Here is a 27407-nt window from a genome sequence, read left to right on the forward strand (position 1 = left end):
ACACTTTCTGTGTTGCCAGAAATGCAGCTGCAATGAAAGAAAAATTACCTTGGTGAAGGCTTAGTTCGAAGTTGACTGTTTAAATAAATTAAAAAGTGGTTGGTTTAGATTACTTATAAGAAAGAAGTATTTTGCAATGAGGGCTGGTAAAGCACTGGAATAGATTGCCCAGAGAGGTGATGAATCACCTGGAAAAATTCAAGGGGCTCTGATCTAGTTGAAGATGTCCCTGCTAATTGCACAAGAGTTGGACTAAATGACCTCTAAAGGTCCCTTCAAACCTAAACTGTTGTATGATTCTACATTTCTCAGTGTGCAGAGTCTCTTGATTGACCACTGGGTCTGTTTTCATGCCTGGATGTTTACAGTCAATCTCTGGTCTCAGTCTGTCGGGTGAATATAACACCCAAGTGTTGCAAGGAGGGGAACTGTGGATATGAAGGCACATCATGCTGAGGCAGGTGCCCAGAGGAGCTGGGTCGTGGGAAAGCCTGCCCTGGGCATGGCAGTTCTGCAAGATCTGTGATAAAGTCGTCATCACCAGTGGTAACTGCAGAAATACTAGCAGACCTCTAACAACTGAGTAATCCAGGATTCAGCTCTAGTTCCAGCTGTTGACAATTATCCTCTCCCTGTGGCTCTGCTGAGATGTGGTGCTTGTCACAATAGATCCAACCTGTTAAACAGATACAGCTTTTGCTCCAGTAGGGATGTCTTTAGTGACAGATAAAATTATTCCAGTGTATGGAGGACAATGTCCTTCCACTTGTTAAATTTGCTAACTGCTTTGGGAGCCTGTGGGATGAAAGGTGTCACAGAAATGTAAAGTGCTATTATTCATCCTAAATCACTCTTCTACTCTGTTCTTCTTCCAAAAAACCCAAATAACCACATATACTTCTTTCCTGCATTTTGTTCAATATTTGGTTGGTTCCTTTAAATCTGCTCACAGAGCTGCTACCACTCAGTGCCTGGATCTTGACTGTGTCTCAGGCATTTTATCTGGTCTTTTTTTTGGCAGTTATTTCCCCTGCCTCTTTCTCCAGTCACTTGAGCAATTTTTTCTGTGACTAATTTTGACACTGATTTTCAGTGATTTTATTTAAACATACAGTGAGTTTAAGCATGCAAGTGCGGTTCATAAAGCTCAGAGTCCAAACACTTCGGTTGTTTGGACTGATTGGTTTACTGTATTTTCTTGATTGGTTTACTGTATTTTCCCACGCCCTAGGATTAATTACAAACAGCTGAAATAGAAAGGCCTAATGAAGAGCTACTCTTGATGTGAGAGCAGGAAGGAGAGATGTGTGGGACAGGAATTCAGTAATCCTCTGGCTGAAGGTATAGTTATACCTAAACACTGTCTTTCATGGAGCCAACTTAAATTGTAAGTCAAGAACCTGTCAGTCTAAACAAGTCTGAAACATGAAGAAGTTTGCTTTAGTTGGCATTTAACTTTTCCCTTGGCATCCAATTCTTAACTTTAATCAGAATATCTCATAGAAGATAGGGTCGAATTTGATCCAGCTATGTGAGTTATTGTATGTAGTGGCTTGTCCTCAGCGAAGTTTCAGCTCCAGCTTTCAGACATGGGAATGAACAAAGAAAGCAGGGGAATGAACCATGAACAAAGAAAGCAGTTCCTCAGAAATGATATCTGAACAGTTTTTCAGGTTGCAGGTTTCGGACAGAGCAGCATTTCCAGTATTTTACTTTCTTCTGTAAGGAAAGGGAAAAAAGGAACCCTCCTGTGCATGTTGGAGAGCTGATAATTTCTCATGTGATTTCTGTTGCCTTACAGAAAATTTAAATCACACTGGAGATAAGGAACATTATTAGCCAACAAATTATACATCAACAAGTTCTAAAACAATCACTAATGTATATAGCAGCTCCAATATTGTGTACAGATTTTCTCTGAAAGGCTATATTTATGGAAAAAGTTGTAAGGTAACCAAAAAATGTAACTGTAACAATATTCTAATGTACGTGTTGTTAGGTGGATTTGAACTTGGAGCATATAAAGTAATGGAAAGACCTGAAGTTCACTCCCAAACAGATCTACAGCCAGCAGATCACAGAGATCAGCTCAACAGGTGGAGCCCTGAAAGGTAAAGTATCAAGATGCCAATGTACAACTGACTGAAAGACAGCAGCTAGCAGCTGGGCATCTTCAGAGCATGGAAGCAGAACCTGTCAGGTCAAATGATTGCATAGAAATAAGGTGGTTCAGAAGGCCATGAAACCCAGGGATGAAGTAGTAATGACCAACAAACAGTACTGGTGTCCAAATTATCTATGACAATGACACCATAATTTGACTTTTATAATACAATGCGTAACACCATATCATGTTTTCAACAAATAGTTGCTTGTTTTGGGGGTTTTTTTTCTGTTCTGGCTGACTGTTCATTATATTCTGACATATTCATCATGACTTTGGGTTATTAAATGCCAAAGTAAACTTTGTTTTGAAATCTAGGCCTCCAGTCTAGGAATTTCAGCAGTATTCTTTAGCATTTGCAGATTATCCGTGTGGTATATGTTCACCATTTTTGTAAGTTTCGTATCTGTAGTTCAATTTCTACTATCTTTAAAATCATCAATTGAAAGGATTACTCTGTGGGCAGGAATAGTTTTAAGATTCTCCTGAGGGGCTGTACCACTGTCATGCCCTAGATGGAGGGGGCATGTAAGTCCCTTGAACTTTGTTTAAACTGTAGTTTCTACCTCCTTTCTCTACAACTTTGAGCCTTTTCTTCTCCAGACGAAACTCATTCTCACACATCTTTTCCATTCCCACCTTATAAAAGGGGAACACTGAAACCAAGTATGTGGAAAATATTAATACCTTGAAAATAAAAATTACATAGGGATAGAAATCTAACTACTTTTGTGATGTCTTTCTGGCCAGAGTGCAAGAGAGAGGCTCTCAAAGGGCATACTTGCCGTCAGATCCCTGCTCTTTCCTTCGTATTCCAGTGCCTCTGAAATGTTCTGCTTTACAACAATGACACCAACAAGTAGCTGTGAGGTAGGAAATTCCTGTGACTCATTCACTGATGCTCACTAAACTTTCTTTGGCTATTCAAGCCCCTTTGTGATAGGAAATGCTTGTATGTTAAGGCATATTCTGCAAAAGTTTTGGTAACTGCAGGTTGAGTTGCTGGGAAGTGGCTCTGTTTTATACCCTGTTTCTTGACAGCCCTGCAAGAAAATGGCTTAGGCACGCTGCTGCTCACTTGTGCAGCAGGACAGAGCCACCCTAACCTGGCCAAGGGCACTCATGGGCATGGAGCACAGGGTGTGCAAAGACAAAGCTGGAGCCAGGCTGGGGAAAGAGGGGTGGTGAGGGGCGCCCAGCTGCTGTTTCCAGCCACCTAAAAGGGGGTTCCAGGGAAGGCAGAGCCAGGCTTCTTCCAACATAAGCGTGAGAGGCCAGGGGCACAAGTTGTCGCAAGTGAAATCCCAGGCTGCCCACTCGGGGCTGCAGGGCAGCAGACAGACACAGCCTCGGGTACTGACTCTCAAAGGGTGCCCAGCCCCGGTGGTGGCTCCTGCAGGGGTTCGGGGTGCTCCAGGATGGGCTGGGCAGAGACAGCCAGCTGGGCTGCCCTGGAAACGAGCTCCCCTGGGTGTCCACGCTTTATATATATATCTTTATATATATATATATATATATATATATATATATATATATATATATATACACACACATATTAAATATATACATGTTATCTCTCTCTATATATATATATGTATTATTTTTAAATTGTGAGGCATTTGGGTGTGGATAGGGTTTGTTTATTTGTTTGTTTGAAGTCATCTTTTCGCACTTGGAGCGGCGGTGGCGTGGCCAGTGAAGGTGACTGGCGGGTCGTGTGGCTTGCTGGGGGCTATGCGGAGCTTCGATCGCTGCCGGAGCTGGCAGCCTGGCAGCCCAGGAGGGGCTTGCGAGCGGCTTTTTAAAGCCTGGGATTTCCAGCGCTCCTCAGGATGAGTCGCAGCTCGGCAGCCCTGCACAGAGCAGATGTGCGCAGGGGAGGGAAATGCTTTCGGCTGAACCCAAAAAGTACGTGCCAGGAGTAAGGCTTCAGGAAGTGGGAGCTGGGCAGGGAGGAGGAAGGGGAGCATTTCTCTTCTGCTTTGTTTTCTAAGGAATAATTTAAATTAATTGCTTCTCCTCTAGAAGGAAAATATCACTGAAGTTGTTTTAATGTGAATTTTGATATTTATTTTCTCTGTGTGTATGTGTGCGTGTGTATCTGACCCAGCTCTCCCAGATGGAAATCTATTTTCTTTGTGCTGGTTTGTTTAGATTTTTAGGATTGATTTGGACTTTTGGCTGATGGGAGAACTGGATGTGCAAGGGGTTGATGTAGCAGGAGGTTGCTTATGATAGTATTTATTGCATCATCAAGAGCTGATTGATTAACCCTTATTGTGATCTGATCCATAATAGCATGAACATTTTTATGAGAAAGGGAATATAAATGGAGTCCTAAAGCAGATTTCAGAGCTGTTATCTTTTTGTGGAGCCGATTAATAGAATGTAAAATGACCTAAATGAAGTGCTGTAAAAAGGCTTGTCAATAGTTTATGCATTAAGCTAGGATTATTTGAACTCATTCATAATGAAAAGAGGATTTTCTTGTGCATTAAAAATTAGTTATGATGATTTGAGGCAGAAGACTGAGAGAGGTCAGCAAGCTAAATATAAAGTATTTGTGTACCTCTGTCTTCATACAGCCCCATCTCTGTATACCCTGACCTGATACCATGAAAATATTTTGTACAGACTTTAGGACAGAAAATTTACTGCTAAATCTTTGATAACTTGTGTGGATTTAGTTTTATTAGCCAGCCCAACCCTGTCATTCAAAGAAGTCTACCAAGAATATTTGTTTCTCTTCTGAAGAGTGAAAGAGAAAAGGTTATGGGAATGCTGTGGGAGAAAATCCAGCCTGGAAGGGAAATTGTGGATTTTGTTTCATTGCAACAGGTCCTGGAATAAGTGAGAGAAAGAGTTGGAGCAAGCTTTTTATTGAGTCCATTCAAATAATAAGTGGCAAGTGAAAAAGAATTTGAGCATGTCACTCGTAAATCCAAATTATTTACCGATATTGTGTTCAGGCATTGCTAAAGGTCTAAATTTTCAGTTTGTCTTTTTAATCCTATCTTTACCTCAGTGGCCCTTTTTGCTGTTAAATTTTCTCTAAAGTTTCTGAGGAAATCCACATTTTGTTCCCTGTCATTATATACTCACCAAATTTTCAACTAGTTCACATCCTGTATTTCCTTCTCTTGCCACAAATTTAGCTGTGCAAAATCATGTGTATATGCAACCAAGTAAGTTGATCAAGGGATCTAAAGTTGAAATTTGGTTGACTTTGTCTGGCTGCCTTCAGAGTTTGCAAATTATCCCCCCCACTTAGAATATCCTGTGTTTCCAATGCCCTGAGATGCCAGCCTGGAGAGAGGGTGGCTGCTGAAGATGATCTGCTTAGTCCAGCAGTCCCGGCTATGCAATAGGGAAGCAGAATTCAGTGCACAAACAGGACCCAGTGTGGAGATGTGTGTCTGCATATTGTTGCAGGTGGTTAAGTGAGGCTGGTCACACTCCTAAACCCCCAGGATATGTCAAAGCAGTGTTACTGAATGAGATGATTCAGCCTTTGGTATCAATATACTCAAGAGTTTCTCAAAGTTACGCAAACTTAATAGAAGCATTAAGTTGCAAGACATTGCAGCTGCAACACAAGTCAAACTCTCTCAGTCCTGAAAAGCAGCAAATCTTATATGCATAGGTGCAAGGGAATTTAGGTAGCTACTCAAAATGCAGCTGAGAGGAAGCACCAGGCTGACCTGCATAAATTGATTGCATGCTGCTACACACTCTTTATAAAATCTGTGATGAGGACAGCCAGCCTAGGAAAGTTTTAAATAAAAAGATATTGTTCAGACTTCACATGCAGCTTTGGTAGGCACTGGGAGTTGAAAGTGGTAAGTCAGTCAGCAGTCAGAAATGCCTGGTAGAGATGGTAATTAGCAGCTGAATGTGTGATGTGGCACATGCAGAATGCAGGGCATGGTTCAAGGATGCAGACTGGGGCTGCTGTGCAACTGGATCACCTGGTGTGCCTGGGTCAGCCTTTTGCAGTGAGGTCTAATCTGGGAGTTACCACCTGATCCTGCTGAGAAAAGCCCTGGGAATGACATCAGCAGCTTTGTTTGATAGCATTTGCAAAGTTCAAACACAGCCTAAGCAGAAATCCCAAGAAATAGGGAGATGGACTGTTCTGATTATTGCTGATCACTCTGGACTGCCATCAGCACAGCTGTGAAATGACTGCCAGTGAAATGCCTGACTAGGTGAAACCAAGCCCTTGCTGGCTGTGTGATGAAATAGGCAACATTTAAACAGCTCTGGCTAATCTAGACCTAGTAAAGCAACAAGAAAGAGCTCACTTTGTGCTTTGCAAAGTTAGTAATACCTAAAAATCTCAAGTGAGAAGAAAATTTGTTTGGGTTTGAATTTAAAAAAGGACAAACTGCTTTCATCAAACTTTCTGCAATCAATAATATAGTGCTCAATGAACTACTTGCTTTTTGTTGAGAAAGAAAAATACACATAGTTTCTTATATACCTGGTAGCTTTTGCTACCATTTCTGTACTGAAACTCATGCAAGTAGTCAAATGATGTAACTGACTTCACTATAATAGGGAAGGGGTCAGCCTGGCTTAGAAACAGGCAGTGTTGTTGTCACCATGCAATCTCTGCCGTAAGAGGTCCTTCCCTCCATGGTGCTGCAGAGACCATTGCACCAGAGCTGAGCGAGAGCAAATGTGACTTCAGGAGCACCAGGGAGACTTAGTGGATCAGTGCTGGCTCTTTGGAGAACTCCAGGGGCACTGCTGTAGGTAAGTGCCAGTCAGTCACTCCTCAAGCAGCTGGTGAGGGAAGGCAGTGTGGCTCAGATGCTGGAGGGCTGCAAGCTCTGCAATGTTCACCATTCCTCATCCACGGCACAGGAGGTAGCAGTCTGATGGTGTCCTGGGTAATGCTTCAACAAACTTAAATGACCCATCTGTAACAGAATTATTTTGTATTTAGAATCAGTGACTGTCAAATTGCTTTGCCCTCTGTCATTAGCTCAGTGGTTAATGTAACAAAACTAATAGCAATAAGCTTTTGCTGAAGTTCAATGCAATTTTGCAGCAAATAGTAACTATTTGCATCCAGTGGGCTTTTCCTCCTGAAGAAAACTCAAACATCTCTCTTACCCCCACCACTGTTGTGAGCAAATTGTTCCTTCAACCATTTTTCTATTGAGAGATGCTCTTTAATGTGATGCTTTTCCAGAGTTAGGTGAACAGAATGAACTCCAGTCTAATATGGACATGACTTGAGGCAGACACAGTGCTTTGTTAGACTTCTGTTTGTTTTTTGAGATTCTCTGGTGCATATTACTTTGCTGGGTTTTTGCATGCTTTTTAATATAAAGCTTCTTTTCTGTAAATGGCACTTTTCTTCTTAACTCAGAAAAGGGAGCTACGTTTGCTGAGATTTTGTGTTTTGGTAGCTCATCCTGATTCCAAGCTGATGTTGCAGAAACAATGTAGGAGATGCTTCAAATATACTCCATATCTAGAGATTATCACGACAATGAGAGGAAGACAATGTTTCCTAACATAGATGTGCTAAAATTTTTCTTAGTTTTTGTACGGTCTTGAAAAGTGGCCTGTAGAATTAAAACAAGGGACTACATGAAAATAACTTCATTGTCCCTGTATTCAGGGGGTTACAGAGTGCTATGGAGAGGGAAAGGATTAAGCTTCCTTCACTGCTGTGTCAACATTTTCTTGATGCTTCTTCAAACTAAAGACACTTGCTTTTGTGTAAGATACTGTTTCTTCTCCCAGGATAAGCACTGCCATGAGATAATTTTCTGAGAGATACAGGCATTACTTTTACCGTACACACCTATTTCCACCAAATGTGTCAATTTAGTTAGTTTAGTGCTTTAGAAATCTAAAGGTCTTTTGATTACTGTGATTCCTCTCTAATTATGGCCATATTGCAATTTTTTATTAGTTTGCAAGTGTTGCTGCAAACTTTGAAATGTCTTCAGTGCTGCAGTTGATTTCTGGGACTTAACATGTCCCATGTTATCAGTGGTCCAGTTAGAGTCTCTAAAATTATTCATAAAATACTTCAAAGGCAGATTTTCATGATGCTTAGGCACCTAACAGTGCAGATAAACACCAGGGAGTATTTTCAGCACCACAGGAAAACAGTAGGTGTTACACCAGCAGTGCAATCAATAGGTGTGAAGTGCCTAAGACCTCTGGAAATCATTCTTTTTAATATGGGATTTAAAGCCACAGTAGGAAAAGGAGTTGCGAATTAAGTGGAACACTTAACTGCAGCCTTCCCATGCAAGAAATATGGTCTCTGCAGAGATTATCAATTGAAAGTATCTAAAGTCTCTGGGTGTAAAACAGCATTTAGGTTCACTTGGCTCTTTATGTCCCCAGTTTGCTGTGAAAGTAAGAGAAGGTAGGTAGGAAGATATTCAGTTTACTGAGACAGAATACATGTCCAAAAGTAATTGAAATCATATTTCATTCTCTTATGGTTTTAACCCTTGTGTGTTTTGGAGGTTTTATTGCTGGCATTATGGAATATTTTATGTTGGAAGGGTGGTTGTCAAGTCCTACCACCTGCTCCAAGCAGGGCTCACTTCAACATTTTGACATTCTTTATGTTCATTCCCTGTGCACCTCTGGGAAGTGTTTGGCTCTGCCTTCTGCACACCCCACCTTCTATGCATAGAGGAATACTAAACAGAAGCAAGGAGATAAAATATGGAACAATCCTCATCTTAGAGTGATCAGACAATTCTTTGGTCTAAACAGAAACTGAATGCTGCAGCGTTTATACCAATATCACAAATGTGCTTGAAGTTACCAGATTGAGAGTGTTCACTTGCTCTATTCCCCATGTTCTTCCTCTTAAAAGCATCTGTTGCCAGACTCTGCCAGGTGTGAGACACAGGAGATGCTGGGGCTCTGAACTGACTACTTTTAGCAGTTTTCATGTTCCCAAATGTACATGACAGAATGACACAAATGGCATCGAGAAGTTGGGTTGCCCTCCACCCCCACCCCTGTCACCCATGACCAAAATCTCTTTTTGAAATCTGGAAATTACCCTAGTTGATGAAGAAAATGGTTTCAGGCCTCCAGCTAAGAATATTTCCTGCAGAAGAAAAAGTGGGTTTTTTACAAATAGTGAAAAGTAGAGAGGGAAATCTACAGTTCTTTATACCTAGCAAGTAAAAATTGTAAAAAAAGCTTCATTATAATATGCCTAAAGAAGTAATTCTACTATTAATATTATTTGTATTTCCTTTGTCATTCACCACAGTTCTTCATAGGTGACAGAAGAAGTCTAGACCAGAGAATCCAGCATGACCCAAATGACCCCACTGGTGAAAATTAACTGTTTGTATTTTAAAAAGTAGCATTAGAAACACCATACAGAATTAGTAAAAGTTATTGACATCTTGCCTTAGCTGTTTATTGGGATGTACTTTCATTTTGTAATCAGCCTTTGAAAAGCCAGTGTCAGCTGATGGGATTTTTGCCACAGTCCTAAAAAATAAGCACATTATTTAATGAGATCTGTTTAAACTGCAGGGCATTTTTCTCAGAGCAGTTTCCATGCACAGAACTTCCAGTAGCAGTTGGATGCATCTCCTCAAGAAGCTGAACAGCAGAATGAAAAGACTACTAACATCTAGACAAGGTGCATAAGGCCAAAGGTGGCTGGTGAAGAAAGTGCTTTCAGCTATCAAGAGTAAGGAAGAATTTTTATTTTTTAATTAAGCTGTTCAGAAGCTAGAGTGTATGTTGAAACCCCAGAGCAGAGCTCACAAACCACTGGCAGAAATCAGAATTTCATGTGTTGCCAACAGCTGTGGACAGGCAGACATTTCTCCATGTACTTCTATTAAATCCAGTAATGTGAGCTTCACTTGGGAGCTGGGCTTGTGCTGCTGGGGCTGATGGAGTGGGAGAGGGCTTGTTCCAGCAGACCATGGGTGCTGTGGCATTGCCTTGTCAGCAGCCAGCAGTGACAGCTGGTGAAATGGCTTTTGACACATGGTAGGCAAGCTGGAGCAGGAGCATCCTGGTATGAGGCATCTGTGGCTGATGAAATGGGAACAGCCATCATCTGGTAGCCTGGGATGATTGAAACAGAGCAGGATGAGCTACAGGAGCTCAAAGGAGGCAGAGGAGAGAGAGCAGCTCAGGTGAAGAGTCCAAGTTATCCCCAAGGGTTACAGAGCCATGTGAGTTCAAAACATTCTCACCACTGGGTGGCAAACATAGAACAATGAGATTTCTTTTTTAGGTGAATTTTATGTGATTATTAAAGAGCTCCAGTTAGCAGCAGGATGCTCATAAGGAAAAATATAACATAAAAATATGGTGCACAATAAGATTAAAAAAAATATTTGCTGTAGCTTCTACCTCATGACTGCTAAATTTCTTATACTGAAGGACTTAAGCATTCTGACCACACATTTTTAAGTAACATGCTCCAAGGCTTTAAAATACATGTATACTAGATTTCTGCCTACTGCTTTGTTGTTGCACTGTGCAACAACAGCACAGCAGTCATCTGTTCCCTCATGGCCAAAGAAATATGCACTGAACTGTGACAGTCCAGCTAATTTTGATGCAGTGTCAGCATTGATTAGATTTGTTCAGTGTGCTGCCTACCCGAGCATGTATAGCTTGGGCTGTGATTTGAGGTGCATTTGGACACAGCATCAGATAATTTTGATGCCATTTATGGCCAAGGGGTCAATATGGGGAGTGTCTCAGGGGTCACACTAAGGAACTGTATGCACTGGCATGCAAGTCTGTGCAAAATGATAGGGGAAAGATGGACTGAGCCCCCAGCTCAATTTAGCAGCTTCTGGTAGTGGGTTTCTAATTGGTTGCTTTTAAAAAAATTTGTAATACTTGATAGAATTTGGTTCTTTTAGTTTTCAGACTAGAACTGGATATATTTAAATAGAACATAAAATTTCTGTAGAGGAGAATGTTGTGAAGACCTTGGTTAATGTTAGCTGTCTGGATTATACAAGTACACAAATACTGGAACAGAAATGTTCTCAGGAAACATGCTTTTGGTACCTTGGTTTAAAATTTTCATGTCCTGAAATTAAAGTCCATTGCTTGAAAGTTTTATTCTAGTGGCATGGATTCAGGAAAGGAAACCAAGTGCTATTTTTTGGCCAGGTTGTCCCCACAAAGCAAGGCTGGGCTGTGTAGCACGCTCCATAGAAAACCTTGTAGAACATTGGGTAATCCCTCATGTTTGCTAATTCCTGCCCAAATCATGCAGAGAGTACTCAGGTTGGAACACAAGTTTGTTTCTCAGCTGGGCTGATATTTGGATTTTTTGTTTTCTTTTATGGTCTGACAAACAAACATGTCTTTTATCACTGATTTCAGCAGTGTAGCTGAACATGTACATAGAAAGCAATGTCTCTGTGCTTTTCCAGAAAAGGCTTTACACTTTAAAGTTCTTTTAGTCAGTCTCCAGAGAGATGAAAATGTGCCCTTTGAGAGCTTTGTAATTAGCAGATAGATATTAAAATTTAAATTCTTTTCAGTTTCATTCTTTGCTGCTGATTGCTATGTTTTCGGAAGCATCATTTTAATACACTAGCATTAATTTAGAAAATATATAAATTATTAATATATATTGCTTATACTGACTCATCAGGCTGAATATGTAAAAATCTGAGTATGTCTGCTTTAAGTATCTATCTGATTTATTGTCCTCCACAACATTTTTCTCATAATGAGAGCTTGATGTGGTTTTGATGGTTTTCTCTTTGGAGATTTTTGGGAGGGGTTTGAGGTTTTTTTCTGCTATCCCCAGCCATGCTTTATTAGATTGCTTGCAAGAAATTTAAGCACCGATATTAAGGACCTGAAAGAAAGTATCTCATCAAAGCAGAGGTTGTGCTAAACATGAGATCTTAAGGATACAAATGAGTCCTGAAATCCAGTGGTTTTTTTCAGCTGGCCAGAAGCCCAGAAGTAAATTGCTGGAACGGAATCAACTAGATACATACTTTATTGTAGGAAAAAATTCTTGAGGCTTTCCCAAAAATTTATGACAACAGTCTGGGTGAACACTTGCCTGGTCTGGGGCAGGTGCCTGACTTTGCTACTTGTGCTGTTAAACTTGTGTGTACAGGCAGTTCCTGCTTTGTCACTTGTGGATGGCCTGCGTGAAGTCCATTTGCCAAACCAATTTTCATTTTGATTAAATACGTGCTGTAAATGTGTGTTTGAGTGCTCCTGGCTTTGATATGTGAACTGACTGGAACAAGTGTGGAAGAGGACTGTCACCCAGAGGCTGATAAGGAAAGCAACTTCTTCACATGTGAGTGATTACAGTTTGATGTTACTTTCTGAGGGCCAAATTAATCTGACCTTACTGTGTGGTGTTGGAACACAGTACTGTCAGCCAGAACAAGCAAAGTTGTTGTCAAAGGTGATTTTGTTTGGGGCTTTTTTAACAGCCCAGAGATATTAACAATATTTTTCAAAAAATCTTCATTTTAAATACATCATCTTTTGTAAAATATCTGAGGATCTCCAGCTCTGCTGTAGCCTCTACACAGCAACAACCTTCTGTTTGCTGCTTCAAGAGCTCCTACGTACAAGATATTTCATTAAGCCCCAAATTTTGTTGTAATTTCAAACCAGATGGTGCTTCATACTGAAATTACCTGGATTATGAGGACTATCAGTGAAATTATAAGGGCCTTGGCAAGTGTTATCTACTAGCTGGCACACTCAGATTTCTCCCATCTCAGCTAACATACCTAAGCACTGTTTAGTATTTTTATTTAAAATTTTTAGGTGTGATAGTATAGACAAGATTTTGAACAGCAAATCAAGCTTCTATGTTGTGAATCCATGGAGCAGTTCAATACAGGAAGGCTGCTATGTTGTGAATTTATTCCCTTGTTAGTGCACATTAATCCCTCTTGTAAGCAAGCCCTTCCTTAAGCTCATTTCAGTGTAAATCATTTCCACAGGATGAGCTTGCACCCATGAGTAAAACCATAGGGTGAATTAAGCTTTTGACAATCTTGTATCTACCTAATTCCAATCATACAACCGTTTCAGTCCATTATTTTCTACCCCTACTCATTGAAGGGGACCTGCCATTGCCCTCCTTTTTAACAACTTCTTTTTTTCTTCTGCATTAATTAATTAATTTTGTCTTCTTTATTAATCTTAGCATCTGAAAAGCAGAAACCTATGGCTCTAATTATTTAGCCATTATTTTATCACTAAAAATAAAATTACAAAAGCTTTTCTAGAATGACCTTCCTCATCTGTTTCCATCTTTATTTTGGAAGAAATATGGCAGAGAGTTTATTTTTATATCTGGTGCCTGCTTCCTTTGCCAGATAGTTGAGAGACAACTGTTAATTGTTTACCCTCTATTTCCCTGCAGATCTCTTAGCTACCCTGTTGGGAAAGCCCTCCAAGCAGGCACATAGGTGACAGTGTTTTGATGTTGTAGTCACTTCATATATAAGGGTAAGGCCACTTCATAATTTATGTGAGTTGTCAGGTTCTCCAACAGCTCATAGAGTCAAAATGCAAATGATTGTAGCATTAATTCAGAAGGAGTCAAACAGAGTGAGCACAGGGTCGGCAAGTATGCCAGAAGCTGGCCCTGGTGCAATTACTGGCATCTTCATGGGCTGCTTGTTTACATTTGGATTTTTGACCTAAACAATCAGGTCATTCTGGATGGTGCCTTTGAAATGTTCACTCAGGAAATGGATGTGTCTTCAGCAGAGTGCTCAGGATTCTGTCCCAGGACAAAAATATGGGGAGAGGCAAAGCGAGTCTGGGGGAAAAAAGGGCTGGTGAACTCCTTTCAAGTAAGCACTTGAAAACTTAATTTACCCATTAAATATTCAATTTATTCATTGAATAAAATGCCTTCCTTCATTATCATTGTATTAAATCACATCCTTAATGATAAGGAGCAAGACTGAGGATTATACAGAATAGGTTTTTCACTCTACATTACAACACTGAGATGATACTGAGCACCCATAAATACAGTTGAGATAGGTGTGTTGAATCCAGGTCAGCTGTATGTCACCATAGCAGTGTGAAATAGCTGAAGGGGAACTTCTCCCAATGTGTCTTTTAATTTTTTTAAGTTTTTTCAGTTTCACTCTCAAGAGGTCTAAGTTTGCAGTTAATAAAAGCAATTAGGCTGAAATATAAAGTCAAAGTATTGCACAGTATATCTCGGTGACATGAGATGGATACAAAATCTGTGCTTTACTAAGTCTAAAAGGCTGGACCTTCCCCACAACTATCCTTTTGCTGATTCATGGCAGCTGTCATTGACCATTTGATACATAATTTTGGTGGTAAGAGAGGCTAATATAGACATAATACAGTAAGACTCATCAGTGCCTGTAGCAAATGCAACCTGCTGTCCTGCTTACCAAGTTATCTGGAAAGATTTGTAATAGTTATTTCCATTCTTGGGTTAAAAACATAGTAACCTGGAATATTCTCCTATAATTTAATTTTATTCTTACTAGTTGTTGGAAACTAAAAGTACAAAAAGGAAATGCATGGCATAGTAGCAGCTTTTGAGAAGATCTGCTTCTCCTTAAAGCTCATCACTAAGCTTTCAATTTCTTTTTCATATTTCTAGCCCTCACTTTTATACTGTAAAAATATTTACATTGACAAGTATTTAGCTTGTTAATTAAAACTGCTAAAAGGCCAGAATCTCAGAGCTGACACTGTGGGAAAAAAGAAAAAGCCTAAATTTAATGAATATTGTAAAACCCTGATGATAGTGCTACTTGTCTGCGGCTGGATGTTATGCTGCATGGAGGATGGGTTTGCATTAGAAAAGCAGCATTTGTTCACCAGAGTAGATTTTAAATTCTCAACCTTAAGAGTATTTGAATTTTTAAATTTAAAAGTTTTTTGTTGTCAAAATATGCTAAGTTGGTGAAATACATTATGTGAGGTATATATTCTCCTTGATTAGTCTACAGCTACTTGTACTGGTTTAGCCTGTTTTATTTAGAAATTTTCCACCAGTTTAATGAAATTAATTTTTATGTAAATTGAGATTTTCTGCTGAAATACATTTATACACACACATAGATATGCACATTTTCCTTCTCAGATTCAAATGAGAGTGTTATAAATGGCTTTCAGTCTTTGTCAGCTTGCCACATTTCTTACAGCTTGGATGTCTGCCACATCCTGCTCTCTCAGGGTAACACCAGCAGAGGGAATGAGTAGCTGTCTTTTCATTGAGATCTGAAAGTTATCTAACTGCTATTAACATTGCAGGAGAAGTGTCCGTGGTATTTCATGGACTCCCCTGGAGGCAAGATCCAAAGTTTGTGTAATCTAAACATCCCTCACTTTAACTTTTCACTGAGATTGAAGGCTCTGTGTAATCCCTGGTATTTATTGCCATCCAGATTCCACTCTGTAAGCATCAATAGTTCATATTTCATCCAGTATTGCCAGCAAACTGTAAGCTGAATTTACAAATGTGTCATGTGAGATATTTTTCAGCTTTTGAGACAGCTCACCGCCCGCAAATGAGTAAATGAGGCCAAAATGCCCAAGTCAGTTTCTCTTCAGCAGAGAGATAAGGTGAGAACCTTTGGGTGTGAAATTTGTAGTCCATTTCTCAAATGAATTTCTGCAACAGTGAATTCCCATGTGTTGAAGAAAAGCATAAATCATATGACAGGCAAGTACTACTTGCCCTGTATTACATTTGTATAAAGCCCTCTATATAATAAATCTCCAGATAGAGGCAAATCCTTGGCATGCCTAACAGATAAGATGGAAAGGAAGAAAAAATTGAACCCTTTTCCTTTCTCCCCAGTTTAGCTTCTCTGGTGTGCATTGCCAGAATTGTGGCAGGGCTGTAATTCAATGCATATGCACTGCTAAGATTATTTGGTTCGAGAGAGGAAGAGAGGGATTACCATGCTTAACTTGCATACCCAGGCAGCCCTGCTCTGAGTGCACGGTGCTGGCTCTGCCTGGTGCCACCACACAGCCATGACTGCTTGCTTTGCTGGGCCACTTCACTGTGCTCTGCCTGCTCTTGCATGACTTCTCATACCTTTCTCAAGGGTAAATGCCACACAGGGTGGCATTTTTTTATTGCTGCCTAAGCACTGGAAATAACAGTCATGGCCCTCTGGTTCATCCAGAGCCAGCAGATGCTCTTTATCATTCCTCCCTACTTTTACAGTGATGTGATCTCTGTATAGTGAAGTGCCATATTGGCAGTAGCCATCCTGTCAAGGGTAGAGCCTGTCAGATGACTGAGAAGGCTTGAAAGCACTTTGCTGCTTTGAAGCCATAGCTTTTGTACTTTTTTCTGCATCACTTCAATCCAGGGAGCTCTCTTGCTCAGGGTGTGCAAAGGACTTCACCATGCCCTCCCTACTGCCAAATGCAGTGTCCCCAGGGCGTACCCCAGGAGGGTCACAGAGTTGGGGGGGATAATCTCCACAGCTAGGAATGTTGTACACAGAGGGAGCTGTACTGTGTACACTTCACAGATGAGTGAGGAATATAGGGCAGAAAAGAGAAGCAGCAGTATAGGAGATTAGGGGGTAGCAATGGGAAAGAAAGGGTGTACTCATCATTTTAGAAATGGCTTCTTAAATACTACAAGTGGTTATCATCTCATAGTTATTATATTAACCTTTTCTGTCACCCAGCTCCTCCCTCACAGCCAAAATCAGCCTTATCACACACTCCACACTTGGCTGAGTTGTGCAGTGGTGAAAGGGGGTGAAATGAAGCAGGTGCCCAGCTGTGGCAAGGTGCCACACCTTTGATTCAGCTCTCCAGGTCTGATTGTGAATGTGAGACTCAGCTGCTTGTGACTTGGTAAATAAGAATCTCCGCGAGGCAATTTGGACTCTTCTCATTGCTAATGCTAATGTGAGCTGAGTGGATTAGCTGTAGGCTGCCTTGCTGCTGAATGTAACCAATGATAAATCTGAATTTGATATAAAAAACAAACAAACAAACAAACAAAAAACCAAAAAACAGAGGGAGCCTATACATGTGCTGAAGATACAGGGCAGTGAAAGAGGTGTCAAGACTAATGTATGTTTTCTTACACAGGCTGTGTTAGTGCTGCTGTTATACCTCTCATATCCTCTCCTTTGCATGGGGAATTCCCAGGTTTTGTAGCACTAAGTTAGTGGATAGTGAACCTGGGGAGACCCAGAAGATTTAATGTTTGTAAGTGTGGGATTTTATATCATTGCTCCAAATGAAATCAAACTGTGATAAGTTATTTCTTGCTGTCAACCTGTGTTGTCAGCCAGCTCTGTACCCCAAAGTGCAGCAGTTACCCAGAGCGAGTTTTATGCTCATGTTTCTTTGCCTTTTTCACACATCATCATCATCATAACTTCCTTAGCTGTCTTTTCCAGTCTGCTTTCTCTGTTGCTCTTTTCATAAGATAAATGTCTACTGTCAAAATTAAGAAAGTTAGCTGAGGGAAACTTGATTACAGGGGATGTGAAAAGAACTCAGAAGTGTGTATTTGATTTGCATGAGCTGTGGAAGTGAATGCCAGCAGCCTGAGGGTGTGTGGCAGAGACTAAGGGTCCCAAATGGGCTAAGCTTTCCTTTTCCTCTGTTTTCCATTCAGGGTTTGAACATGAGTACCCAGCCACACACTGTGACCAAAGTAGAGATCCCTGGCTATGTTCTTTATGCTGTAGGATCGTGTGTGCTCATTATTGGCTCCATTGGCATCATTGGAAACCTCCTAGTCCTCTATGCATTTTACAGGTACAAAAATTCCTTTTGTGGTTGGTCTGAGTGGCCTTGAGTTTCATCTGTGCCCATGGGCGGATTCCTGCATTGCTTTCCACTTGGATTAAATCTAATGGCAACAAATTTGAGGGGAAAGAGAGGAGAAGGCAACCCTACACATACGGAAACACATCCATGTGCATCACTGCCAACCTCCGCATAAATTCCTGATGTTTTAAAGAATCAAATAAAATGAGAAAATAGTACGTTGTTCTATAAAAAATTTCCAATTGAAAGTTTAAAGAATGGTTTAATAATTCTAGTGATAGAAACCACAGTCTTGCAGCTGCAGACTTCTTCACTTAGGCTGTAGCATTTGGAGAAATACATGGCAAACACTGACAATCTTCCCAGGAGCCCAGATGTCCTGAAAGAACCAGGAGGGCAATGTGCTACATTAAATGAACTTATGCCACCAGTGTATTTCCTGCTGCAGGCAGATCATAGGATTTCTGTCAGTTTGTGTGCTCTCTTGGCAGAGTAATAGACAGCCAAAGCTACTGCAGCTAGAGTATGCAAAAATCTCTTGGAAAAAAGGAATATCTGCCCTCGTCCCATACTGTGATGCTGAATTTAAAAATTCTCCTCATTCACTACTTGCTGTCATTACACCTGGTGACACAGCAGGGCCTTACAAAGCTAGAGACACAAAATAACATTAGTTATTTTGAATAACTGGCTTTTAATATGATTTAGAGAAATTTAATTCCCTGCAACTGTAGATACCTTCACAATATTTTAAAATGCAAGTTCTGTATTTGTCTTGAAATGTGTGTGGTTAGCTGGTGTAATAAAAGCATTAAATTGTCAAATTTAAGCGTCAAATGACAGGCATATTAGCACCTGGGAAGGTGTGAACTCTGCACTCTCACTATTTTTGCAGGCAGTTATGAGATACAAGAAATTGTTAGAATTGTAGCAGCTCTGAGACGGCTTTCTCACTTTCTTTTTCAGTATTTTTTTTATCAACAAATGATAAAATATGAGGAAAAAAGTTCGCGTTAGCTGCAAATATTGATATTGCAAAGCACATCAGAAAGGTCTCAGCTGTTTTCCTTGGATAAGCTTTCCTTGCAGACTTCTGCTTTCACACTTTGTTGTGGTGTTTAATGTCACCTGTTCACCTGCAACTGAGAGTTTTCATTGTCTCTTATGAGATGTATATAAGCAAAAGCACTTTATCCAAATCTCCATGTGATCTGCTCATGCTGTAGCACTTTGTAAAGGTATTTAGTGGTGTGTCAACCACTTCAGGCTAACTGTGCCAAAACAACACCTCAGGTCAGCAGTTTTTAAAGTATCCCCAGAAGCAGATCCTTTGGCATTGTAACTTCTTCAGATCTTCCTCATGTGCAGTGCAAGGCACAATCAATATTACAGCACTCCTAGGGAGCTGCTCTTCTGAACAAATCCATATTTATCAAGACAGCTGAAACTCTCCTTAGCTTGAAGAGGAAACAATCCATTTTATGGCTCCTGCTCTTTTCAATCATTTTGAAATGACTACAGCTGTAGCTGCAATAATTGACTGATGATTAGCAACTGATTCACTCTGAGTAACTATCGATTCCAACGTGGACAATATTTGTTTGTGCTAGCAAGTAAAGTCATAAAGTTAACTTTCCACTTTGTCTTTTTAAAACTATGTATTTCTCATGTTTTTAAGCAACAAGAAGCTGAGGACTCCCCAAAACTACTTTATAATGAATTTAGCTGTGAGTGACTTCCTGATGTCGGCTTCTCAGGCGCCCATGTGCTTTGTCAACAGCTTGCACAGAGAATGGATACTTGGAGACATAGGTACTTTTCAACACTAATTCACACCTCACCAGCTTTATGCTGCCTGCAGCCTGTTTCAGCCACAATAGCCTTGGCTTGTGCCATGGATAGAGCAGCACAAATCTCTTGAGTCACAGCCCCAGGCATCATCAGTCAGCGTGATGTCACATGTTTTGTATTACAGCTGTGATTTAGCTTTCATATTTTGGAAAGGAAGGAGTCAACATCCACATGTAGTCATGTTATCCTTTAGCTTGTAAGGGAGGTGTTATGGCTGAAAATAGGAAGAAAAGTTTTAGTAAGTTGTAAATAGTTTTTCTGTATCATTTTGAAGGCTAGTTACTACTTTTATTTAGAAATGTATGTTTATATCCATTGGCATGCTTCTAGGAATCTCATATTTAATTAAGAAACTTAAATAACAATATTTATTTGTGGACTCAGCAAATAAAAGCTCCTTTCTTTCTAACTGCAGGAAAGAAAAGGTGATCTATGCTGAAACTATAGCTGAAATGTGGGTACAGCAAGAACCTCAGGAAGCTCAATGCTGTTTGGGTGCTTCTCATCACATTATGGATGAAAACTTGCACCCACTGGTGGCTGTACAATGGTGGAGCAAGCCCAGGGACCATGCACTGTTCAGCAGCACAGAAGGGGCTCATCCTTAGTTTGAAGATATTTTAGTCTTGCTCACCCCTTAGATAAAATCAGTGCAAATCATCATGCTGTCACAATGAAGCATTTGATCTGGGTTGAGTGGGATTTGGTCCTTAGTTGCAAGTTACTTGTATAGACTTTAGAATTCTGCTTTAAGGTTGGATCTGGTGGTTTTGCAGCCTGACATTCCTGGTGGGCTCTTGTCTATAACCACATGGAGCAATGCAAGATTTCAAAGAATGGATGATCTTTCCAGACAAGTTGCTCCATTAAATTCAGTGTAACTTTTTCCATCTGGTAGTTCAGTGCCTGAATGCAGAGGGGGTTAAGAGGCCTGTTTCATGTAAATATGATCAGTTTTTTTTAAAAAGTACTGCCATTAAATATAGGAGTTGGAGCTATGTTTTACAGCTGGTCTCAGTCATCAAATTTAAACCACTTCTACATTTTTAAGCCACATAAACCAAAGTCGTTTCTTGAACCACCCATCCATCATTAACAGACAGACGTCTGCTGCACCATGTTAAGATCAATATATTGGGCAACAGTCCAGGAAAATATAACTTTAATTAGATTGGATTTTCTTTGAGGCAGTTTTCCATTGACAAAAGGTCCCCAGTTGCAGCCTGTGCTGAAATAGGACTCATTTAAATACATATATTTGTATTTTATTTATATTTTTGTTTTTCTGATAAACATTTAATGACTATGAAAATGGGAAGCTAAGAATATTCTTCTATTGAGAGAGAAGTCCTGAGCAAGGAAAAAAGAAGGGAGATTTATTTTGATGGACTCTGAGAGAAAGCATGCCTCTTTTCAAGAAAACCCCTGACATTGCCATTTCCTTCTCCAGGCTGTAACTTGTATGCTTTCTGCGGGGCTCTCTTTGGGATAACCTCCATGATGACTCTGCTGGCTATCTCTGTTGACCGCTACCTGGTGATCACAAAGCCCCTGCAGTCCATCCAGTGGACTTCCAAGAGACGCACCGTGCAGGTCATCGCTGCAGTGTGGCTCTACTCACTGGGATGGAGCGTGGCTCCACTCCTCGGCTGGAGTATGTTGTCTGCTCTCTGTCTCTCTCTCCTAGCATTCCCTGTGTGCTCTTTTTAGCCTTGCTTGGGGCATAAAAACATGAGTTTTCTCATCAGGCCTCACGAGGATCCCTGCCACCACCTGATGGTTTGTGGTTGTAGCACACATTTGCACTTACTGCACTGCACAAACACTCTGCCCCCCTACACCCAGGATGTATTCAAGCAGAAGAACCTGCAGATGGAGTATTAGGTGTGTACCTGAGAGTTCTGTAGGCAAGATCTGCTCTCCAGGTGGGCACTCTCTTCTCAGACCACATATATGATGTGTAGTTTGGCTCTAGAAGACCATGGATACAGGACAGGGGTTATTTTAAGCTAACTTTGGGTGCATGTGTGAATAATGTGTTCCATGTGTTCTATAGGTTCCTATGTGCCTGAGGGCTTGATGATATCCTGTACATGGGACTATGTAACCTACTCCCCTGCAAACAGAAGCTACACCATGATCTTATGCTGCTGTGTATTTTTTATCCCCCTGGTAATAATATTCCACTGCTATGTATCGATGTTCCTGGCCATAAGGCGTACTGGCAGGTAAGCAATCTAGCTGAAAGAAGTACATGTCCCTTTTCATGTAATAGAAAATTTGTTTTCTCAGTTTCTTTAGCTGCAGAAAAATCTGAATCAAAAATTAGTCTGAATTGAAATTGACAGCTGTATCAGGACAGATATTTTTTTGCCAATTTAAAACTGGAATGGATGTATGAATTTCAGAATAGAAGTAGTTTCTAGTGGTTTTAATCTTATTCCACTGTAGCAATTAATAGTACATCAGATACTTGGATTGAATTATTTGTATTTCAGATTTGCACTACAAGAAACAATGTCCTTGTGTATTCCAGCAGTTTTCAGCCCCAAGGGATAATAAAAAACATGAAGTGATGGGGGAATCATCTGCCTTTGAGCAGCTCTGTAAACTTAACAGTCCTCATATTTTATGACAGTTTTATTTAAGGCAAGCATCTCAAAACCCATCATGCTTCCCTCAAGCATCACAACTACATGCACAATATCTGGCCATGCTTGCTCAGATATTTTTCCCCAAAATTTTTTTTGGTCTATATTTGAAATGAAAAAACAGTAGGGTGTTAGAGCTGTAAACTAACATCATTCTATCAGTTATTTTTCTGCTAATGAGTACATGGCTTATCTTTGGTCTGATCCAACACCAGCTGGTGCTGTGAGTCCTTCCTGCTGCTCAACTGTGTCATCAGTTCTGATTGCTTTTCTCTGCTCCTGTGTGCAGGCACTTGTTGAAATCATTTGACTTCATAAGGCTAAATTCCACTTTTAAAAGTACGTACATTTATATATGCCTAAAATGAAGTTCTTTCCGAACTCTCCTTTTTGCCCTTTGTCTTGGATTTTATTGAACTTTGTGTATGTATACTTGATACCAAGTGAAGGAACGTGTCCTTAAAATAATGGTGTCTTGTACAGCCGTGGAGCACAGTGGACATAATCTTTTTCTATGCCTCTTGCAAGGCCAGGCTGGATAGAGCTTTGAGGAACCTGATCTAGTTGAAGGTGTCCCTGGTCATAGCAGGGTGTTGGAACTAGATGATCTTAAACTCCCTTCCAGCCCAGGCTATTTAATGTTTCTATGATTCTTTTCTATATTTACAGTGCACCAACAAGGACTTTGTTGCCCTGCTGGCTGGTAATTGTTGTCTTCAGCCTGAAATGTATCTCCATTTAACAACACTAATATGTGAAATTTGTTATTTCTATGCTAAAGTATATAAAATACCTAACTATATAAAACTTTTTCAAATGAAATATGGGGTGTTTGGTGTGAAGAGAATTTGATTTTTCATTACAAAAATATTAGGACTGCATGTTGTACCTCCCATAAACAAAATACTCTTTAATAAACAAATCTGCAGGTAAGCAAAAATGTCCTTGCAAGTGTTTGAGACAGATTTCTTAAAGCTATCAGGGTATTCTAGCATGAATTGGAATTTCTGCAAGCTGTTCCTCCCTTGAAAAGGAAATACATAAGACTTGATCTTCCCATCCAGCTTTTCTTGCTCCACCTCTAAAAACAGTGACGGGCAAGAGACACCAATTTCTGTATCTTTGCAACATGAAACCTTCCTTGCATTAGGGATAAGGACACAGCAGTCCTGTCCTGTAGTCCTGGGGTTCTTGCTCAGTCTCAGAGGCAAACATAACACTTGCAACCACATTAAATACCTTCTAGGGTTTTTAAATATCATAGAAGAAAAGAAGAATTAGAGTGGTCAAATACAAAATTTACTTCATTTTGCATATTGCTGAGAATATATTAGAGATGCTACTTTCTCATTGTCCTGCTGAAATTTCTGTATTTTTTCCCCCCCTCACAGAGATGTTCAAAAGCTGGGGTCCTGCAGCCGGAAATCCTACCTCTCTCAGTCCATGAAGAATGAGTGGAAGCTGGCAAAAATTGCTTTTGTGGTCATCATTGTGTTTGTCTTGTCCTGGTCTCCATATGCTTGTGTCACCTTGATAGCCTGGGCAGGGTAAGTGGAAGCAGCAGGGGTTATGCAAATATGATTAGTACTATCATCCACATGAGGCAAATCTCCTTTTTGAATGGGTCCTAAATAATTACTACATCAGAGGTGATATTTCCTTCTTCACTATATCCTTGTGAAGAAAGCCAGAAAAGGGATTATTTGTGTATGCATTTTGAAACTATTAGGACTTTTTAATCTTAATATTTGGTACACGATGTTCTCTCCCACATGATGCTTTCTTCGTAGGTACCACCTTTATCTCCTAATACCCTCCTTCCTTCCATACACTGCTGTCTCCACCCATTCTCCACTCCAAAGGGACCTGGTGTCTTGCCAATGCACAATCCACTCTTCAAGGCCAGGTTGGATGGGGCTTTGAGCAAGCCCATCTAATGAAACCTGTGCTTGCCCATGGCAGAGAGGTTGGGCTAGATGATTTTTAAAGGTGTCTTCCAACCCAAACCATTCTATGATACCATGATATTAACTGTGCTTATGCTGCACTGACATGAGTCTCACCTGGCTGACTTGGGAGCTTAAAGTCTAAAGGGAAATATTGGTTTCAAACCACTCCCAGTCCTCTCATCCTTCTGCAGTGTTTGGAACTGAGTCACTGACACACATTATTGTGCAGCACACATGCTGCTGCTGAAAGATTTTTTTTATTTGATTGTTTTCTTGTCTATCACCATTCACTTTTCCCAGATGGCCACAATGGAGTTTTTTTTGGTTGGGGTTTGGTTTTGGGGTGGTTTTTTTTTTTGTCTATTGTAGAAACAGGGAAGGTGATTCTTTGTGTTCCTAGTCAACCTAAAATTACTTGCTCATGTCTTTGATCTTCTCTAAATGAATGAAACCAAGTACTCACTCTCAAATTCAAACCTTTTATCTGAGCAAAGAAATCGCTTAAATGAATCGACGTTACAGGTGTATTTCTTATAAAAAGATAACAGCACAAAACCAATTAAAAAGAGTAATATGTTTAATAATGTAGTATCCATGTAATCAATGGCATAGCTGTGTGTAATGTTTTTGCTTTGTTTTAGTCGAGGCAACATCCTGACACCATATTCCAAATCTGTGCCAGCAGTTATTGCCAAAGCTTCTGCAATCTACAACCCCATCATATATGCAATAATTCACCCAAGATACAGGTACAGTAAATATATAGATATATGTATAACTGTACATGCAAATATGGATCTTTTACACAGAACAAATGACACTTGTTCCTTCAGCCTCACCCTGTGCAGTGCATGTTCCTGTGCTGACCGGGCCATGAGGGGCTCTGGGTGGTCAGACCCAGCTGCTACATGGCAGCTCCAGATATGGCCTTGGGAGTGCCAAAAGAGAACAGTCCCTCCCTTCACCTTTCCTCTCCCTCAGAGCCCTGCTCTGCCCTCTGGAGCTGCACAACACCGTGACTGACAGGAGGAGAAGGTGATGCTCGGGTTACCTTTCATTGTATCAGAGACAGCCACCCCAGAGCACTCTCTAGATAAAAGGTCCCAAGCAGTGAAGCTCAAAAAATCATATCCTTACCAATTTAAGCAGCTATATATGCATATATTCAAGGCTTGGTTTTCTGAAGCATTTTTTTCACAAAAAAAATTGAAACACTGTCAGCAAAAATTACTTAATTATATAAAGGGGATGTATTTGTAACAGCACTGCTATCCAGCATACCTATAGAACGTTTTGCAAATCTTTCAGAGTGTAGCTACCACAAAGGGACGCTGTGTCAAAAGTTCTGAGCAAACACAGGGATACCATGGTGGTAAATGTGATAAATGTATAAATACCACTAGATGGCAGGGTTAGTCATTGGTATGAGGCTTGTTTCACCCAAGAAGTGGAAAAGCTAGTAAATTCCATTGCCTGACAACTAGGATTTGGGAGCTGGAAATTGAGTTCATTGTTTAGGATTTCTGATGCATGACAGTGTGGTTGTAAGAAAAGTGAAGGTTTCTCAGAAGTTGGGTCAAAACATGCCCATGTTTCACCCTGTGATTCTATAGAATCATAGAATGGTTTGGGCTGGAAGTGACCCCGTGCCATGGGCTGGGACACCTTCCCCAAGACCAGGTTGTACAAAACCCTGTCCAATCTGGCCTTGAACACTTCCAGGGATGGGGCATCCCCAGCTTCTCTGGCCAACCTGTTCCTGTGCCTCACCAGCATCATGGTAAATTTCTTCCTAATATCCAATCTAAACCTTCCCTCTTTCCGTTTAAAGCCATTCCCCCTTGTGTTATCCCTATGTGCCCTATGTACTGGACCTCTTTCAGGTACTGGAATGTGCTATAAGACCTGCCCAGAGCCATCTGGCTGAACAGCCCAACTCCCTCAGCCTATCTGCAGAGGAGAGATGCTCCAGCCCTTTGGTTATCTTCATAGCCTCCTCTGGATTTTCTGCTGCAGGCCCATGCCCTTGCTGTGCTGGGACCCCAGAGCTGCTGCAGCCCTGCAGGAGGGGTCTCACCTGAGCAGAGCAGAGGGGCAGGATCCCCTCCCTCCCCTCCTGCCCACACTGCTCTGGATGCAGCCCAGGACACATTTGACTTTCTGGGCTGTAGGCTGGGTCATGTCCAGCCTCTCATCCAGCAGCATCCCCAAGTCCCACTGGGCAGAGCTGCTCTCAATCCATTCTCTGCCCAGCCTGTGTTTGTGCTTGGGATTGTCCTGACCCACATGCAGCACCTTGCACTTGGCCTTGTTGAACTTCCTGAGTGTCCCATGGGCTCCCCTCTCCAGCCTGTCCAGGTCCCTGTGGATGCCATCCCTCCCCTCCAGCGTGGCAGCCACACCACAGAGCTTGGTGTCATCACCAAACTTGCTGAGGGTGCTCCCGATCCCACTGTCCATGTCACCAACAGTGATGTTAAACAGGGCTGGTCCCAACTCCTGAGGTCACCCCTTGTCACTGAGCTCCATCTGGACACTGAGCCATTGACCACAACTCTTTGAGTGCAACCATCCAGGCAATTCCTTATCCACTGAGGGGTTCGTCTGTCAAATCCCTGATTCTCCATTTTGGAGTTGTATTTTGTTTGAAAATGTCTGCTATCATAACACCTTTTTGCATCCTCCAAAAACCATCTGAGTTTTTTTGAAGTCTGCAGAGCATTTTAGTTTAGAGTAGGAGAATGCCTAGTTTCTGATGGATTGCAGAAGTTCAATGAGAAGTTTTGCATGGCTGGCTGATGTGTTTAGGACCCATTATTTGTTTCTGAACCAAAGTTATTGTGTTCAGTTTATTATTTTTGCAAGGAACAGATTGCCCAGAGAAGCTGTGGATGCTTCCCTGGAAATGTTCAAGGCCAGGTTGGATAGGGCTTTGAGAAAACTGGTCAAATGGAAGGTGTCCCTGCCCATGGCATCAGGCTTGAAACTACATGGTCTTTAAGG

General features: G+C 40.9%; 1 protein-coding gene across 2 annotated transcripts in view; it reads left to right on the forward strand.

Annotated features, from left to right (window-relative positions):
* The first annotated feature begins 3990 nt into the window (after nt 1-3990).
* The window catches only part of LOC116997143 (melanopsin-like), a 38361-nt gene continuing 14944 nt past the window's right edge, over nt 3991-27407 (forward strand). The window contains exons 1-8 of one of the 2 annotated variants that reach the window (XM_033061420.1): nt 4010-4072; nt 15683-15763; nt 17799-17941; nt 19632-19765; nt 21255-21458; nt 21861-22032; nt 23847-24002; nt 25046-25153. In XM_033061420.1, the coding sequence (XP_032917311.1) occupies nt 15728-15763; nt 17799-17941; nt 19632-19765; nt 21255-21458; nt 21861-22032; nt 23847-24002; nt 25046-25153 (953 nt within the window). In that variant the 5' untranslated portion in view covers nt 4010-4072; nt 15683-15727. Of the gene's footprint in view, nt 4073-15682; nt 15764-17798; nt 17942-19631; nt 19766-21254; nt 21459-21860; nt 22033-23846; nt 24003-25045; nt 25154-27407 lie in introns of both variants that reach the window. The other variant, XM_033061421.1, reaches the window with a different exon arrangement.

This window comes from Catharus ustulatus, chromosome 5 (assembly GCF_009819885.2).
Source record: "Catharus ustulatus isolate bCatUst1 chromosome 5, bCatUst1.pri.v2, whole genome shotgun sequence".
NCBI lineage: Eukaryota > Metazoa > Chordata > Aves > Passeriformes > Turdidae > Catharus > Catharus ustulatus.